Here is an 18605-nt window from a genome sequence, read left to right on the forward strand (position 1 = left end):
TACACTGTTTGTTACGGTGGGGGTCGACTGCTGACGACTTAATGCTGGGCTTTTATAATTTACCCTTGGGGATTGGATATTTTTATGGAGCCAAACTGATCGCTTCCCGGATTAAATAGATTGTAAGAACTGAACAACTAGGTAAAGTAGAAGTGTTAAAATCACCGACTTATGAGTCCATTCAGCATTTGAAGAATCCATTCAGCGTCTCTTCTTATCCTGCATTTTTGTGTGTGTAAGCTGGTCAACACTGTTCGATTGTCTTCAGTTTCTTCTTCTATAACAAAGCATGATTTGAAAGTAACATAGCTTTTATTTGTAGCAAAAGTTTTACACCAAAGTTTCCAAGCACTCTAGAAATGAGTCCAATTATTGAAGACATTTTACTGCTGAATTCATGATCAACTTGAACTTATGCTTAGATAGCAAAGATAGCAAGTTCTGATGGACTCATGAGTCACATATGAATTCATGCATAGACATCAGGATTAGCGAGCAAGTATCCTTCGACAGCTTTGAGGACTCCAATGGATCCATCTCTAATGGGTTTTAGCTCTTCCTCACTAAGATCCTTGTCCCCGAGTGTTTCATACTCCATCTTGATCTTTGCAATGCAACTATCAGCACCCGAAGGCACAAACACTGACTCATAATCAAGTGACTTGAGTAGCACGCCAATGAGACCTCCTTCGGTGGCTGTATTTTTGAAAGTGTAAGTTGCCTCATCCAACACTACTATTTTGTTCTTGTTGAAGCTTCCCAGTGGCATATTAGAAGCTGCATTTTGCCAATGAAACAAAAAAACATATACATATAATCAGCATGTCGAATCTTGTAGAGCCTTTTGATTTACTTAAAATGTATGAATATACATGGAGCAAAGTAGAAAACATTGACGGCTCCAACTCCCTCTCCAATACGCTCAGCTTTCGAGAAAAAATCAGGCAAGAGCTTAGGGTACAAGATGTGGGGTTCGCACACTGCTCCTTTCCAGAGCCTTGCGGCAGAGACATTGAGGGTGACCTCGTCGGTGCAGGAACCAGACACCATTTTGTTGCTGAGGATGCAGACTAGAAAGCAAGTGACTAGAAGAGGTCGAACTACCAGTGGATGAAGAAGCAGGGGAAAAGGACAGTCATTATATAGATCTTGAAGGTACGGTGCCGGGTCAATTTGGGCGTCTACGTGACACGTTCAAACTTCGGCATCTGGATTTATCTTCATGCGCGACATGGTAAGTCAATTATTGCCTGGAGATGGATTTGTTTCTTCTGTACACTTGTCTGTTTCCCCCATTATTTCAAAGTATTCCGCGCAGCTCATTGGTATCTAGCCAGACTTGCTTTTCAACAAGATTTTGACTCGAGGATGGTTCCAAAACGATGGAATTTATGCAAGTGCTAAGTATGTATGTGGTGTGGCTGCGGGTGAAAATTAAGCGTTTGGTCGTTCAACGTTTGCTTGCTGGGGAAAATAAAATTTAAGTAATTTCTTTGGGGAAAATAAATATATTCTCTTAAATATTTTAGATAGATTTGTTTCATTAGTAGATTTTTTAGAAAGGAAAAAAGAAAAATCGAAATATCGTGAACGGTTCATTAATATTTATTTATTTCAGTAAGATTTTGATTGAGAATAATTTCTTAAAAAAATCCCATGCTAAATGAGCACAGTTAGTTATGAATTTTAAATTTTGAATGAGTGCCAAGAAGGTTAATAATCATACTGAGATAGAGATCAAAGTGTAGATGAGTTTACTTGGATGAAGAACAAAGTCTAGATGAGTTTATCGAGATGTTGGTCAAAGTCTAGATGGGTTAACTCGATTGGATTATCTAAGATAAAAGAGGTGGTCGTTCAATTCAAATAAACTGAATTCTGTAAAAATAATAAAGAAGAAAAAACATTATAAACTAAAATTCCTGGACAAGCTGATTCCTGCTTTGAGCTGCAATACTGCATGTTATAGACAACAGCTTATTTGCTAAAACAAGCAATGATTCTTTAGATCGATCGTAAAAGTATATACAATCTTGCTCCAGCGGGACGCTCTATAATTTAATTCAGTCAAAATTATAAAATTATGACTTAAAATATATTGATATAATCATCAAGAGAGTCAAGTAAACCAAACAAGATGAGACATTTGGATGAAATTGTTGATAAAATTAGTGTGTTAGTGGACATATTTTAATTTAGTTAGCGAAAAGAAATAATAGGGTAATGATTGTAATGTGGTGTTAGTGGGTCAATGAGTTGACAAGTTGAGTTAGTGGTGAAAAATAATGATTAATGTTGTAGTGTTAGTGGAGTTAGTGAGTTTTTCAATATGTGATGTATTAATCTATAAATAGGATATGTAATGATCAGTAAAATATATGAAAAATTTATTTTTATCCTCCTTGTGTCCTCGACTCATCTATTTTTCTTATCAGGGATGAGTGGATCGGGTGATAACTCGAGTATATCACTGACACAAGTCAAACAACTTAAATAGGTCAGATAAACTAATTAATGTGATCTAATCGTGCAAAAAAAATATTTTTCCAGTATTTTTACAAATCAAATATTAAGGAATTTATGTTGATATTTTATTCACTATTTATTTCATTCCTTGCTATGAATTCTTTTTCAATTCTTTTCCAGAACCAAAACCGATACTTCAATCTGGTTAGATATTCTATAAGCAGATGTTCTAGAGACTTTTCTCTACGCGCCACTCTTTTTGTCTGAATCTTCTCGAATTTCAAGTTTCCAACAGCCAACCTCCATAAATTCTTTACTCTCGAACCAAAGAAATTACTTAAATTTTATTTTCCCCAGCAAGCAAACGTTGAATGACCAAACGCTTAATTTTCTCCCTCAGCCACACCACATTCATACTTAACAGTTGCATAAATTCCATCGTTTTGGAACCATCCTCGAGTCAAAATCTTGTTGAAAAGTAAGTCTGGCTAGATACCAATGAGCTGCGCGGAATACTTTGAAATAAGGGGGGAAACAAACAAGTGTACCGAAGAAACAAATCCATCTCGAGGCAATAATTGACTTATCATGTCGCACATGAAGATAAATCCAGATGCCGAAGTTTCAACGTGTCACGTAGACGCCCAAATTGACGCGGCACCGTACCTTCAAGATCTATATAAAGACGGTCCTTTTCCCCTGCTTCTTCATCCACTGGTAGTTCGACCTCTTCTAGTCACTTACTTTCTAGTCTGCATCCTCGGCAACAAAATGGTGTCTGGTTCCTGCACCGACGAGGTCACCCTCAATGTCTCTGCTGCAAGGCTTTGGAAAGGAGCAGTGTGCGAACCCCACATCTTGTACCCTAAGCTCTTGCCTGATTTTTTCTCGAAAGCTGAGCGTATTGGAAAGGGAGTTGGAGCCGTCAATGTTTTCTACTTTGCTCCAGGTATATTCATACATTTTAAGTAAATCAAAAGGCTCTACAAGATTCGACATGCTGATTATATGTATATGTTCTTTTGTTTCATTGGCAAAATGCAGCTTCTAATATGCCACTGGGAAGCTTCAACAAGAACAAAATAGTAGTGTTGGATGAGGCAACTTACACTTTCAAAAACACAGCCACCGAAGGAGGTCTCATAGGCGTATTGCTCAAGTCACTTGATTATGAGTCAGTGTTTGTGCCTTCGGGTGCTGATAGTTGCATTGCAAAGATCAAGATGGAGTATGAAACACTCGGGGACAAGGATCTTAGTGAGGAAGAGCTAAAACCCATTAGAGATGGATCCATCGGAGTCCTCAAAGCTGTCGAAGGATACTTGCTCGCTAATCCTGATGTCTATGCATGAATTCATATATGACTCATGAGTCCATCAGAACTTGCTTTTTATTCTTGTTATCTAAGCATAAGTTCAAGTTATCATGAATTCAGCAGTTAAAATGTCTTCAATAATTGGACTCGTTTCTAGAGTGCTTGGAAACGTTGGTGTAAAACTTTTGCTACAAATAAAAGCTATGTTACTTACTTTCAAATCAGGCTTTGTTATAGAAGAAGAAACTGAAGACAATCGAACGGTGTTGACCAGCATACACACTCAAAAATTTAGGATAAGAAGAGATGCTGAATGGATTCTTCAAATGCTGAATGGACTCATAAGTCGGTGATTTTAACATTTCTACTTAACCTAGATGCTCAGTTCTTACAATCTAATTAATCCTAGAAGTGATCAGTTTGACTCTATAAAAATATCTGATCCCCAAGGGTAAATTATAGAAGCGCAGCGTCAAGTCGTCGGCAGCCGACCCCCATCACAACAAAAAATGTATCAAATAGCGATGGACTGTGTTCGTCGCTATTCCATTACTAAAGACATATTGCGACGGAATAACGACGGAAAGCATACTATCGCGTAGACATCAATTGTTTGTACGCTGTAACGACATATATTAAATATCCGACGTCATATATAGCAATTGATATTTTAATTTCCGTCGTTATTAGTCAAACGGAGAATATTTTCATTAAGGTATTAGTAATGGATATTTGAAATATCCGTCGCTAATAGCGACAGATTGATATATTCGTCGTTAATCGCTAATCCATAATATCATAAAGTATCGTAGAGAGTATCGGTATTTAGCAAATAGCAACAGAAATTTAAATTTGCATCTCAACTAGCAACGGATTTTCACTAATTGCGATCGAAACTTAAATTTCTGCTGCTATTCTATGATATAGTTTACTAATGCCCTTTTCATTTTTTTCCTACTTACAGATAAATCTAAATCACTCTAAGCATCACAAGTGATGGTTTTCACAATAAACTCAATACATAACAACAAAACTTACAACAAACTCACTACACATCAACAATTACAACATAACAAACTCATAACACATAACAAACGCACAACAAATTACTAACAACACAACAATCTAGCTGAATTAAAATGAGCACTAGATACATAATAGTAAATCCAAACACATATATGAATCTAATATAAGATAAAGTTTGTCCAATACAAAGTAATCCAATACAATACATCTTAATCAAAATAAGGAACAAAATCATCTCGGGTTCTGCATGAAATTTCATTGAGATTAGTTGTGAATAGAAAATGCGATGTTAAACTACGAAAATATAACTACTTATCTTAAATTGATAAGTAGTTTAGCTAGTGGATATTCTTTAAAAATACATACTTGCATCCCTGGGATAAAAGTATGTCAAATCTGAAAATGATCATGGAAATATATAATACAATCAGAGATGCATATAATTATTAAAAAAATTATTATTAACTAAATTAAAAGTTAAGATAAATAGTACATACCTCAAAATAATCTACTATGTAGAGGAATAGTTGAGATCCAGCATGTCCTGGGACTTCAAACGATGCGACCCAAACATCTATGAATTAGGAGACAACGTCACTACAAATGTTGCATATGATAAGCTATCACCTCAGTCTGAGCTTGTCGCTGTCGCATCTCTCGTATCTCTACATCCCTTCTGGTCATCGTCTCCTCCAATGGCAATACTTGAGTCCGCAAGTCCTCATTTTCCTCCCGTAATTCTCATATCTCACTATATGAGGAGAAGGAAGTAGGACGATCCCTAATCCCTGGAGTCCTTATCCGCTCATACATAACTTTGGTCTGAGAGTCAAGCTCATAGACGGATGTCTTCTTCCTTCCACAGACGACATCATAATAAATGTCATTAACTACATCGATGGAAAGAGGTTGTGACCCTCTCCCTCTGCCCCTGTTGGTTGAGTATCATCAGAATTTTGAGAATACTTACGATGTCTAGTTTTCATATTATTAGCAACATAATAAGAGTAGAAGGAACTTTCTTCAACTACATATTCATTTCATATTGATCCCTCAACTCTTGCTTTATTATGAACATTATTCTTTAATTTTCTCAAAAATCTTTCAAATGAGTACATCTATCTGTATTAGACAAGGCCACCTGGTTGTACCTCATAAGGTAAATGAACAGGTAGATATTCCATAGAATTAAAAAAACTATGTGGGAATATTCATTCAAGTTTGCAGAGTATCATTAAGATGTCTGTCTGAAGCCGAAGTATATCTAGTGTCATAATAACCCTTGAAGTCAAATCTCTGAAAAAGAGACTTAATTTTATAAGTGCTTACCAAATATTGTTAGGAAGTAGGTCATGGAATACTATTGGAATTAGTCTTTGTATAAACACGTGATAATCATGACTCTTTATTTCAAACTTATTTGTATCAATAGAGCAAGACATATTCGAGGCATATCGATCATAAAATTTGATTGCTTTCAACCAATACATAATGCTTGTTTCCCTTCTTTGTCTATTGTATAACATGCTTTCGGATATTTACCAGTTGCTTTATTTTTATGCAACTCAGGTTTATATACTAATTGTCTTAATTTCTCGTTTGATTTTGTTGTATATTTAGTTTTCCCATAAACATTCATCATAAAATTGAAAATGTTATCAAAGAAAATTTTCTCAACATGCATCACATCTAAATTATGTCAAATGAATAAATACTTCCAATATAACAACTGCTCCCAAAATATTTTTCTTTTCCTCTTACCACACTTGTTCACTCTAATAATGTACTTATTTCTATCATCAAAATCATCCTGATATACTGGTAGATCTCTATAACCGTTAATTTCATCAAAAACTTCTTCACTTGATTTTGATACTGGAGGAAGTTTCCTAACCATTTCATTCCTTTTGAAAATTTTCTTATTTCTTCTAAATGGGTGATCAACTGATAAAAATTTTTGATGATTATTAAACCAGGATATCTTTCTATTACAAGGCAATGAAAATGCATTAGACTCACTCATGCAATGTGGATATGCCAACTTGTTAGCCGTGCTCCATTCTCACAACATTGAGTATCCTAGAAAATCACTAATCACCCATAATAAAATAGCATGCATTGTAAAGTTTGATTTATATTCAATGTTATAAGTCTCAGACCCTACATTCCATAAATGGTTTAGCTCAACAATAAAAGCCTGTAAAAAAATATCTATTTGTCCTTTTGGATTTTAAGGATATGGAATAAACACAGTAAGAAACATGAGTTCGTCTTTCATGCACATCCATGGAGGTAAGTTATATGGTGTTAATATAACTAACCAAGATGAATATTGCTGTCCATAACTTTCAAATGACTGACTTCCATCTGTGGAAAGTCCAAGTCTCATATTACGTGGTTCCAATGCAAAGGAGAAAATATTGTATCAAGATGTTTCCATGCTGGTGAGTCACAAGGATGACACATTATATCTCCTTCACGTACATGATTTTGATGCCACCTCATTGCTGTTGCGGCAGATGCATACAAGCGTTGGAGTCTAACAGTTAACAGGAAGTAATACATGATTTTCAAGGGAATACTTTTCTTCTTTTTCCTAGACATGCGACTACTCTACTTATAACGAGGGTGATTACATATTTTGCATTCTATCAGTTCGCTATCTTCATTCCAAAAGATAATGTAATTTTTGATACAACAATGAATATTCTCTACTAGTCAATTATACGGCCGCGCACTGGTATGAATCCTTTTATTCATTGTACGGCCGCGCACTGGGAAACCTCACAAAGAATGAGATAGAAGTGCCACCATGGGCTAGCGGTTAATGCTTAACGAAATTCTCAGATTAAATTTTCTCTTGGGATATATTTGACGTTGAATTTAGAGAAAAACTTAAATTGGATAGCCGTGTATCAAAGTATTCATGGGTTGAAAAAATTCCATGAGTTTACCTTCCCGAGAAGCTCACAAAGAATGTGATGGAAGTGCCACTGTGCCACCATGGGCTAGCGGTTAAGGCTTAACGAGATTCTCAGATTCAATTTTCTGGTGGGATATATTTGACGTTGAATTTAGATGAAAACTTAGATTGGATGGCCGTGGATCACAGTATGCATGGGTTGAAAAAAATCCATTAGTTTATCTTCCCGAGAAGAGTATCTATTTGAGATGTTGAACGGTCTTATAGGAACGGTAAAGACTGTGCACTATAAAAAAAAACAGCTAATAGCGACGAAATTCATTACAATTCTATTACCAATTAACAACGGACATTAACTATGGTCGTCGCAATTAACGACGAACTAAATCTATCTTTTGCTACTCCATGTATATTTAGCCGTTGGAATGTTAAACTTCAATTTTTCGCGTTGGGGGTTAGCGATGGATTGACGACTGCCAATAATCACAATGGATTTTTTATTTATCCGTTGCTATTAGCTCGACATTTTCAAATTTGGCGTTCAAATCGTAACGACAGATTATTCAATAATTCGTCTCAAATAACGATGGGTAAATAAATAATATGTTATTAGTCCTTACATTTTGTCGACATGAATAGCGATTAGCGACGGATTTAGCGACGAAAAATTTTGTCAATGAATTTAGGATATTAGGGATCCTACACCCGATCTCTTCCCTATGTGAACTGCAATAGTGGTTTCCTCCTTACTCCGACAATTTCCTCCATGTTTCGACGATCAGCTTCTCCTCCTACGACGTTCAGGTACTCACTTCTCCTCCTCCTTCGGCCTGCTTTAGCCGAGCAATGCTGCAGCCGCAACGAGCAGTGCTCGGCCACAGTCGACAGTGCCAAGCCGCGAATGACACTGATCGGCCGACACTAATCGACCTCCAGTCCCAGGCCGCGACCTACAATGCCAAGCTACGGTCAACACTGATCGGGCGCGATCGACATTGATTGACCACGACCAACACTGATTGGTCACGACAGGTAATGCAAGCTACGACTGTCAATGATCGGCCCAGCCGACACTGCTTGGCCACCGCCTCCACTACTCGGCCTCATTCAGTACTGATCAAACAAAAATATAATTGCACTTGCATAGTTCAAAAATATAATTATCAGATTTAGACTATAATAATATTTGTCCATATTGATATCTTGCATGATTAAGCATGTTCGAAAATATAATTATGTTTAGTTTGACATGATAAACTATGTTAGAAATTTTATTTCCGTTAGGATACAATGCATATGAACAGGACTTAGATACACAATAGGTTAGACAATAGATTTATTAGTCAAAAATTTTTTACTGGGTTGAAGAGTTTGTGAACTTTGCTAAGTTTCATCCAGAATATTTGAATGATGTCGAATTAAAGTGCCCATATAATCAACACAAATCTAGAAATACAGCTTTCAGTGTTAAGGATACAGTGAAAATTCATATATATAGGTATGAGTTTGTTCCAAATTATTACAACTGGTATTATTATGGAGACTCATATGTATATGAACAAATTGGATCTTCCGTTGCTTCATCATCATGTCCAATTGCTCCAAAAGAATCATTAATGCAATGCAATCAATGGTTTATGACGCAATGAATACATATGATCAATTGAATATAGAGGAAATACCTATTCTTGAAGTTCAGAAAATGTATGGCATGTTGAAGGCTAGTGAGGGAGAATTGTGAGAAGACATTCCTTCTAGTCATTCTCAAGTATTAGCTATTACAAGATTACTGAACATGAAGGCAAAACATCATTTCTCTGAACGATGTTACGGTGAAATATATCAATCGATGTCAGAGTTGCTCCCCGCTAATAATTGCATGACTGATAGCTTCTACGCTACAAAGAAATTGATTAGAGATTTGGGTTTGCTAGAAAAGAAGATTTATTGTTGTATCAAAAATTGCATTATCTTTTGGAGTGAAGATAGAGAATTAATGGAATGTAGAATATGTAATCACCCTCATTATAAGTAGAGTAGTCGCATGTCTAGGAAGAAGAAGAAAATATTCCCTTGAAAGTCATGTATTACTTCTCGTTAACTTTTAAGCTTCAATGCTTGTATGCAGCTGTCGCAACAGCAAGTCACATGAGGTGACAATATTAAAATCATTTACATGAAGAGATAATGTGGCATCCTTATGACTCGCCAGTATGGAAACATCTTGATATAATATTTTCCTCATTTGCATTAGAATTGCGTAATGTGAAACTTGGACTTTCCGCAGATGGATTTCAGCTATTTAAAAGTTATGGACAACAATATTCATCTTGACCAGTTATATATATTAACATCATATAACTTACCTCCATGAATGTGCATAAAAGATGAATTCATGTTTCTTACTGTGATTATTCCAGGTCCTTAAAAATCTAAAAGGGCAAATAGATATTTTTTTACAACATTTGATTGTTGAGCTGAATCATTTATGGAATGTAGGATCTGAGACTTATAACATTGAAAGTAAATCAAAATTTACAATGCATGCTACTTTATTATGGACGATTAGTGCTTTTTCAGCATACTCAATGTTATTAGGATGGAGCACGACTGGCAAGTTGGCATGTCTCAATTGAATCAGGGAGTCTGATGCATTTTAATTGTCTTACAATGGAAAGATATTCTGGTTTCATAATCATCGAAAATTTTTACTAGTTGATCACCCATTCAGAAGAAATAAAAAAAAATTAAAAGGAATGAAATAGTTAGGAAACTTCCTCCAATATCAAAATCAGGTGAAGAAGTTCTTGATGAAATTGACAGTTATGAATTTCTACCAGTACATATATCAGGATAGAGGCTTGGTGTTGAGGTAAGGAGTAGAGGAATTATTTCTGTTGTTATAGTGCACACAGATTTGAAGCTAGGAAAGGTTAGGAATGAATTGTACTAGAATTTATTTAAGTTTTGGTTGATTTAAATATTGGTTTAAATCTAAATGGAATAATTAGGGTTAAGGAAACTAACCCTAGTTGACCGTTGAGATATATTTAATTAGGGTTAAATGATGGATCTAATCTAACTTTGGATTAGACTCATTTTAGGTAGCTAACCGAGGTTAATGAATGAATTAGGGTTCCTGGTAAATAAGGATTTTGGTTTAGCTATTTTGTTTACAATACAATTTAGCTAAACCGTACAATTTATTACAGGATTCGAATTCGGGATGAGCACTTCGACATAGAGGTTGATTAGCTCAATCTACATTGGAGGTGGGCACCTTGACTTATATCTTTTGATAATGTCATGTTGATATGCTTAGTAGGTTATAGCCTCTAGTAATAATTATGTTCATCGATCTTTGCTTGGGTATGCCACTACATGATACCTGTTGCATGATTTTATTTGTTCTGTATTTATGTTTTTTACCCGCGTGATTATTTCCATGATTATTTATGCTCATAGTGGTAGTGACATACCATATCTTATGATATATCAGACTAGATATTTACCATATCAGACACGTGTACCCAGATTTTCTTATTTGATCCATGTATTTTCTTTGGGTACATATTTTATGGACGTAGATATGGTCAGGATCTTCATGCTTAGTGTCATGCACCATCTCACATGATTGCATGCTGAGCGATTAGCAGCTCCATTATTGTTGAGCACATCGCCAGTTACATGGATCTGCACACACAACCACTCATGGGTTAGTGGTTTTTATTCAAGCAGGGTGTGTTGCAGTAGGTTGCTCTGTCAGTGCTCCGCTGGTCCGCTCATGGGTTGTGTGACTGCAGCGTGGTAGCATGTCAGGGATCCCTCCTCTAGACTGACTCAGGGAGATGAGAGCATTGAGCTCCCCCATTTATGATTTGGGGTAGGAGGATAAATGTACTCCGACAGCATGCTGTCCACTCGGTCACTAATCAGGAGCAGTGATGGCAGAGTGCACAGTTGTCATAGCCCTACCCACTCGGTCTCACCATCGTGTGTGAGATGGCTGATTGGCGTCAGGGGTGACCAGGACATGTCATTTGCATCATATGCATGATTGCATTTATTGCTTGTGTTTGCTGCACTTTGTTTGCTGCATATTTGGTGGATGCATATGATTGACATGCATACAGGAGGCATGATATTTTCGATTTGACGACCTTATTATTCTGATAAGAGGCCCCGGTGAGTATAGTTTTCTTCATCCCTTTTCTGTTTTGCATTTCCAGCTTTTGTCCAGGAAACTATACTCCATGATTATTACTATTAGTTATAGTTTACTATGCATGTCAAGTTGGTATCCACTGAGTGTTGGACTCACCCCGTTGATTATATTTTTTTTTCAGGTTGAGGCCGTCAGGAGGTTCCAGTCGCTAGTCCACCACCACCTTGCGTCGCGATAGTTTTCTACTCTTTGGACTTTTGGTTCCTTATTATGTATTTATATATACTTGTGGTGTAGAATTGTACTCGAGGATTTTTATCGAGTTTTGGTCTACTACTTATTTTCTGCTGCGATGGTTTCTCGTGGAGTAGATGGTTTTCAAATAAACTACATGGTTCTGTAGTTAGTCGGAGGCTGATTTATTATTAACTACGTGGATTGTTTAGTTCTTATATTATTATTGTTCCGGCTGTGTTGGCCGAGGGTTGTGTGGCCCTGAGGGCTTGTAGTGAAGTTTCATATTTTCACCCTCACAGGGAAGATGCTGCCGAAATTTTTTCTAGCAGGGACTCCCCCGGGGCGTGACACCTGGTCCTGTAGTTCAGTAAGTTTAGTGTTAGGAAGGTTGGAAGTGGCTTGTAACTCCTCTACGTTGTCTTTCAAAGTTTGATTAGTCTTTTCTAAATCTACAACTAGTTTCCCCATATGTAAGCTCGAAGCATAAAACTAGATAGAATAACAACATGGTTACATATTGTAGTCACAAAATAAAGAAGTAGGGTTAGAAACTTACCGCAATAGCTTGGTGACTATGGTTATTGGTACATTCAGATACAGTGATTCACTTCATGTGTGCTTGAGATTGTAACCAGGATTTGCCTAGTGACTCCTTTAGTTGAAGTAGTCCAAACGAGGCAGGGGTAGAAGTCTGACCAAGCTGAGATGGTAGCCCATGAGCTTGTTTGAAGAGAATGGAGGAACTAGCGGAAACTGTAAATGGTGAAGAAGAAGGAGGAGAAGGTTCGGAAGCTTGGAAGGATGAATCAGGAGATGAAAGGTTAACTAATGAAGGATCTTGTTCAGATAGGTGCTATAATGGGCTCGGAGACAATTGATCTCCTGCAAGGAGTTCTTTTCGCACGAAGTTGGGTAGAAGAAGAATGTAAAGCTGGAAGAAGGGGTAATGGATCCACAGGAGCAACTGGTACCTCCTCAGGCAAAGGAGCAACTAGAGGAATAACACGAGACATAGGAATGAAAAGTCTGGTCTCATCATAGTTAATGCAAAATTGGAATGAACATGTGTAAAAAGAGCGAGTTCTTTACCTCTAGAGTGGGAGATTTTGGAAGGAATAATAGGAACTTGTTCAAAAGTAGCTATGGTATGTGAAATTGGATAGGGGATGAAGTACGGGGTTTTTTACTTTTCACAACAAAGGCACCCTCTTGCTCTGGGGAGCTTGATGATTCTTAGGGTCGTGTAGATGGAGGTAAAAAATCCAAGGGAAGAAGAAGCGAGATTAAGATGACGATCCCTCATCAATTCTTCGCTCATCCTCGTTAAAACTGCCCTTGTTAAGCGAGTATTCTTGTACATAAAAGCAAGAAAAATGACATTGGCTGAAAAAGAGAGAAATTCATGTTGGGAACAAAGTGATAATAGTTAAAAACATGTGTAAAGGAAATAATCTTACCAAAGGAAACTTCCAAGGTTCTGTCGGCCGTGCTAATACCAAAAGTAAATAATAAGCCTTCAACAATTAGGACAGACAAGTTAAACTTTGCGCCCTTTAATTTCCCCATAGAGGAACGAACAATGAGGTCTTCAAAGATATCGCCTAATTGATGAATAGGGGAAAGACTTAGGCACCAAGTTAGTTCAGCTAGATTGTTGTGTGTTTGTGATTTGTTGTGCATTTGTTATGTGTTATGAGTTTGTTATGTTGTAATTGTTGATGTGTAGTGAGTTTGTTGTAAATTTTGTTGTTATGTATTATTGAGTTTATTGTGAAAATCATCGCTTGTGATGCTTAGAGTGATTTAGATTTATATGTAATGAGAAAAAATGAAAAGGGCATTAGTAAAATATATCATAGAATTGCGACAGAAATTTAAGTTCCTATCGCAATTAGTGATGAATTTTTGAAAATTCATCCCTAATTGCGATGAAAACTTAAATTTCCGTTGCTATTTGCTGAATATCGATATTCTCTACGACACTTTTTGATATTATGGATTAGCGATTAGTGACGAATATATCAATCTGGCGCTATTAGCGACGGATATTTCAAATATCCATCACTAATATGTTAACGAAGATTACTCTCCGTTTGGCTAGTAGCGACGAAAATTAAAATATCCGTTGCTATATATAGCGACTGATATTTAATATCCGTAGTTATAGTGCAAATGACTGATGTCTATGTGATAATACGCTTTCCATTGCTATTCCTTCACAATATGTCTTTAGTGCCGGAATAACGACGGACATCTTTAGTAGGGGTCGGCTGCCGACGACTTGATGCTGCGCTTTTATAATTTATCCTTGGGGACCGGATATTGTTATGAAGCCAAACTGATTGCTTCCAGGATTAAATAGATTGTAAAAACTGAACGTCGAGGTTAAGTAGAAGTGCTAAAATCACCGACTTATGAGTCCATTCAGCATTTGAAGAATCCATTCAGCATCTCTTCTTATCCTAAATTTTTGAGTGTGTATGCTGGTCAACACCGTTCGATTGTCTTCAGTTTCTTCTTCTATAACAAAGCCTGATTTGAAAGTAAGTAACATAGCTTTTATTTGTAGCAAAAGTTTTACACCAACGTTTCCAAGCACTCTAGAAACGAGTCCAATTATTGAAGACATTTTAACTGCTGAATTCATGATAACTTGAACTTATGCTTAGATAACAAGAATAAAAAGCAAGTTCTGATGGACTCATGAGTCATATATGAATTCATTCATAGACATCAGGATTAGCGAGCAAGTATCCTTCGACAGCTTTGAGGACTCCGATGGATCCATCTCTAATGGGTTTTAGCTCTTCCTCACTAAGATCCTTGTCCCCGAGTGTTTCATACTCCATCTTGATCTTTGCAATGCAACTATCAGCACCCGAAGGCACAAACACTGACTCATAATCAAGTGACTTGAGCAATACGCCTATGAGACCTCCTTCGGTGGCTGTGTTTTTGAAAGTGTAAGTTGTCTCATCCAACACTACTATTTTGTTCTTGTTGAAGCTTCCCAGTGGCATATTAGAAGCTGCATTTTGGCAATGAAACAAAAGAACATATACATATAATCAGCATGTCGAATCTTGTAGAGCCTTTGATTTACTTAGAATGTATAAATATACCTGGAGCAAAGTAGAAAACATTGACGGCTCCAACTCCCTCTCCAATACGCTCAGCTTTCGAGAAAAAATCAGGCAAGAGCTTAGGGTACAAGATGTGGGGTTCGCACACTGCTCCTTTCCAGAGCCTTGCGGCAGAGACATTGAGGGTGACCTCGTCGGTGCAGGAACCAGACACCATTTTGTTGCTGAGGATGCAGACTAGAAAGCAAGTTACTAGAAGAGGTCGAACTACCAGTGGATGAAGAAGCAGGGGAAAAGGACAGTCTTTATGTAGATCTTGAAGGTACGATGCCGGGTCAATTTGGGCGTCTACGTGACACGTTCAAACTTCGCCATCTGGATTTATCTTCATGCGCGACATGGTAAGTCAATTATTGCCTGGAGATGGATTTGTTTCTTCTGTACACTTGTTTGTTTCCCCCCTTATTTCAAAGTATTCATCGCAGCTCATTGGTATCTAGCCAGACTTACTTTTCAACAAGATTTTGACTCGAGGATGGTCCCAAAACGATAGAATTTATGCAACTGTTAAGTATGAATGTGGTGTGGTTGAGGGAGAAAATTAAGCGTTTGGTCGTTCAACGTTTGCTTGCTGGGGAAAATAAAATTTAAGTAATTTCTTTGGTTCGAGAATAAAGAATTTATGGAGGTTGACTGTTGGAAACTTGAAATTCGAGAAGATTCAGACAAAAAGAGTGGCGCGTAGAGAAAAATCTCTAGAACATCTGCTTATAGAATATTTAACCAGATTGAAGTATCGGTTTTGGTTCTGGAAAAGAATTGAAAAAGAATACATACAAATAAATAGCGAATAAAATATCAACATAAATTCCTTAATATTTGATTTGTAAAAATACTGGAAAAATATTTTATTTGCACGATTAGAACACATTAATTAGTTTATCTGACCTATTTATGTTGTTTGACTTGTGTCAGTGATATGCTCGAGTTATCACCCGATCCATTCATCCCTGATAAAAAAAATAGACGAGTCGAGAATACAAGGAGGATAAAAATAAATTTTTCATATATTTTACTGATCATTACATATCCTATTTATAGGTTAATACATCACATATTAAAAAACTCACAAACTCCACAAACACTACAACATTAACCACTATTTTTCACCACTAACTCAACTTGTCAACTCATTGACCCACTAACACCACATTACAATCATTACCCTATTATTTCTCTTCGCTAACTAAATTAAAATATGCCCACTAACACAGTAATTTTATCAACAATCTCATCCAAATGTCTCATCTTGTTTGGTTTACTTGACTCTCCTGATGATTATATCAATATATTTTAAGTCATAATTTTATAATTTTGACTGAATTAAATTATACAGCGTCCCAGTTGAAGATACTTGCTGGAGCAAGATTGTAGATACTTTTACGATCGATGTAAAGAATCATTGCTAGTTTCAGCAAATAAGCTGTTGTCTATAACATGCAGTATTGGAGCTCAAAGCAGGAATCAGCTTGTCCAGGAATTTTAGTTTATAATGTTTTTTCTTCTTTATTATTTTTACAGAATTCAGTCATCTTAAAAGTATTCAACTCAGTAAAGCCAGTTGCCACTATTTTGTAAGAAATGGCTTGGCTCGTTGTGTTTAAGATTCACCGAGGCAAACATATGGAGAGTAGTTATCATTTCAGTATCTGATTTGATAGACAGAATTCTTCTTCTATTTCAGTTATCATTTCAGTATCCTTTCGGATGTTCATCTTGTTTTTACTCAAGAGAAAACAGAGCAAGTGACAAAAACAGCAAATAACATTTATTAATGCACTCTAGATAATTATAATTCATCCATTTATTGATCACATTTATTAAATAAGATTCAAAGTGGAACATAGTTGAAAAGGAAGTTGCTAAGGTTGGATGAGCGAGATGTGTATGAATTTAAGCGTAGACATCAGGATTGGCAAGTAGATATCCTTCGGTGGCCTTGAGCACTCCGATCGATCCATCTCTGGTGGCTTTTAGTTCCTCTTCACTGAGATCTTTGTCCCCAATTGTTTCATACTCAAACTTGAGCTTCACAACGCAACTATCACACCCGATGGAACGAAGACGGACTCATAGGTTTGTGATTTAACAAGCACGCCAAGGAGCCCTCCTTCGACCGATGAATTCTTAAAAGTGAATGTCGCTTTATCGAGCACTTCTATCTTGTTCTTGTTGAGGCTTCCCGGTGGCAGATTTGCGGCTGTAGAGTAAACAAAAGAATTCATTAGCGTGTAAAATCTACCGTATCGAGTAGTGCAGCGAAAATCTTTAAACTGCATACCCGGCGCGAAGTAGAAAACGTTAATCTGCACTTTAAGCTTAATTAAAATCTGCATTACAAGCTTAATTAAAATCTGCACTATAAGCTTACATAAAAATCTGCATTATAAGCTTAATTAAAATCTGCAGTATAAGCTTAATTAAAAGTCTGCACTATAAGCTTGATTAAAATCTGCACTATAGGCTTAATTAAAATCTGCACTATAAGCTCACATAAAAAACCCGAATTTCTAATTACAAGGAAAAAGCAAATCTTGGATCTACTATAAATTTCCAAGCAACCACAATCCTTTACAGCATATTCCGAAAACTAAAAGAAACACTAAATCAAAGCTCGAAATTACCCTTACCGCAGGTGAGTAGCACTTACCTTGGTTTCTTGGTCTTACAATCCGAATTAGGCTTCTAGGGTTTTCGGAGAGCTTGAGATTTTGGCTCTTCTTCGTGCCCACGACTTCTCTTCGACGAGAGGATCTTAAAGAGGTGAAGAACTCTCTGGATTTGCCCTTCGCCGTCCGCCGGAGAGAAGCCTAGCTCCGGATTGTTTCCGCCCGAGAAATCGCCGTCGCCGCGCGCAGAGGAAAGGAGAGGAGAAAGGTTTCTAGGTCACGGGAAATAAAACCCTCTCCTAACTTATCCCTTTTATAATCTCCAATATTCTGTTAACTTCTTAAATAAATTTTGCTACCTTTTCTAAACAGAACCGCCCGCTTGGGCACTTGGTCAGCTGGATTGGCATAAGGTTCGGTTCGGGTCGGAGGTCGCGGGTTTGAATCTCAGCCGCAACCCTTTTATTCCAATTTATTTTCTGTTTATTAACTACCACTTAAATAATTTTCACTCCTCCTTTAATCAACAACGGCCGCTTGAACACTTGGCTATCCGTGTTTCGCCGAAACCTCTGACCGAGTTAGAGGTCGCGGGTTTGATTCCTCATCCGAACCTTTTATTCCCATTTATTTTCTATTCCCTAACTACTGCTTAAATAAATTTTGTTCTCCTTTTAATCAGCAATGCCCGCTTGGGCACTTGGTCAACCGGATTCGCTTA

At 36.9% G+C, this 18605-nt stretch overlaps 3 protein-coding genes and 1 long non-coding RNA gene across 4 annotated transcripts; 1 reads left to right on the top strand and 3 right to left on the bottom strand.

Annotated features, from left to right (window-relative positions):
• Positions 1-293: 293 nt before the first annotated feature.
• LOC121998641 (pathogenesis-related protein STH-2-like) lies at positions 294-1108 on the bottom strand. The gene is made up of 2 exons (XM_042553635.1): positions 873-1108; positions 294-777 (listed from the first exon to the last, which is right to left on the bottom strand). Exons 1-2 carry the CDS (start codon positions 1048-1050, stop codon positions 470-472), a joined length of 486 nt encoding a protein of 161 aa, XP_042409569.1. The 5' UTR covers positions 1051-1108; the 3' UTR covers positions 294-469.
• Positions 1109-3048: 1940 nt separating this feature from the next.
• On the top strand, positions 3049-4002 carry LOC121998647 (pathogenesis-related protein STH-2-like). Its single transcript, XM_042553645.1, has 2 exons — positions 3049-3415; positions 3511-4002. The coding sequence occupies exons 1-2, from the start codon at positions 3055-3057 to the stop codon at positions 3816-3818; spliced, it is 669 nt and encodes a 222-aa protein (XP_042409579.1). The 5' UTR covers positions 3049-3054; the 3' UTR covers positions 3819-4002.
• A 10666-nt stretch (positions 4003-14668) lies between these two features.
• On the bottom strand, positions 14669-15512 carry LOC121998656 (pathogenesis-related protein STH-2-like). The gene is made up of 2 exons (XM_042553658.1): positions 15255-15512; positions 14669-15160 (listed from the first exon to the last, which is right to left on the bottom strand). Exons 1-2 carry the CDS (start codon positions 15430-15432, stop codon positions 14853-14855), a joined length of 486 nt encoding a protein of 161 aa, XP_042409592.1. The 5' UTR covers positions 15433-15512; the 3' UTR covers positions 14669-14852.
• Positions 15513-17436: 1924 nt separating this feature from the next.
• LOC121998664 lies at positions 17437-17668 on the bottom strand. Its single transcript, XR_006116553.1, has 2 exons — positions 17557-17668; positions 17437-17475 (listed from the first exon to the last, which is right to left on the bottom strand). It is a non-coding gene; the product is annotated as an uncharacterized LOC121998664 (long non-coding RNA).
• Between the last annotated feature and the right edge of the window lie 937 nt (positions 17669-18605).

Source organism: Zingiber officinale, chromosome 1A (genome assembly GCF_018446385.1).
Source record: "Zingiber officinale cultivar Zhangliang chromosome 1A, Zo_v1.1, whole genome shotgun sequence".
Taxonomy (NCBI): domain Eukaryota; kingdom Viridiplantae; phylum Streptophyta; class Magnoliopsida; order Zingiberales; family Zingiberaceae; genus Zingiber; species Zingiber officinale.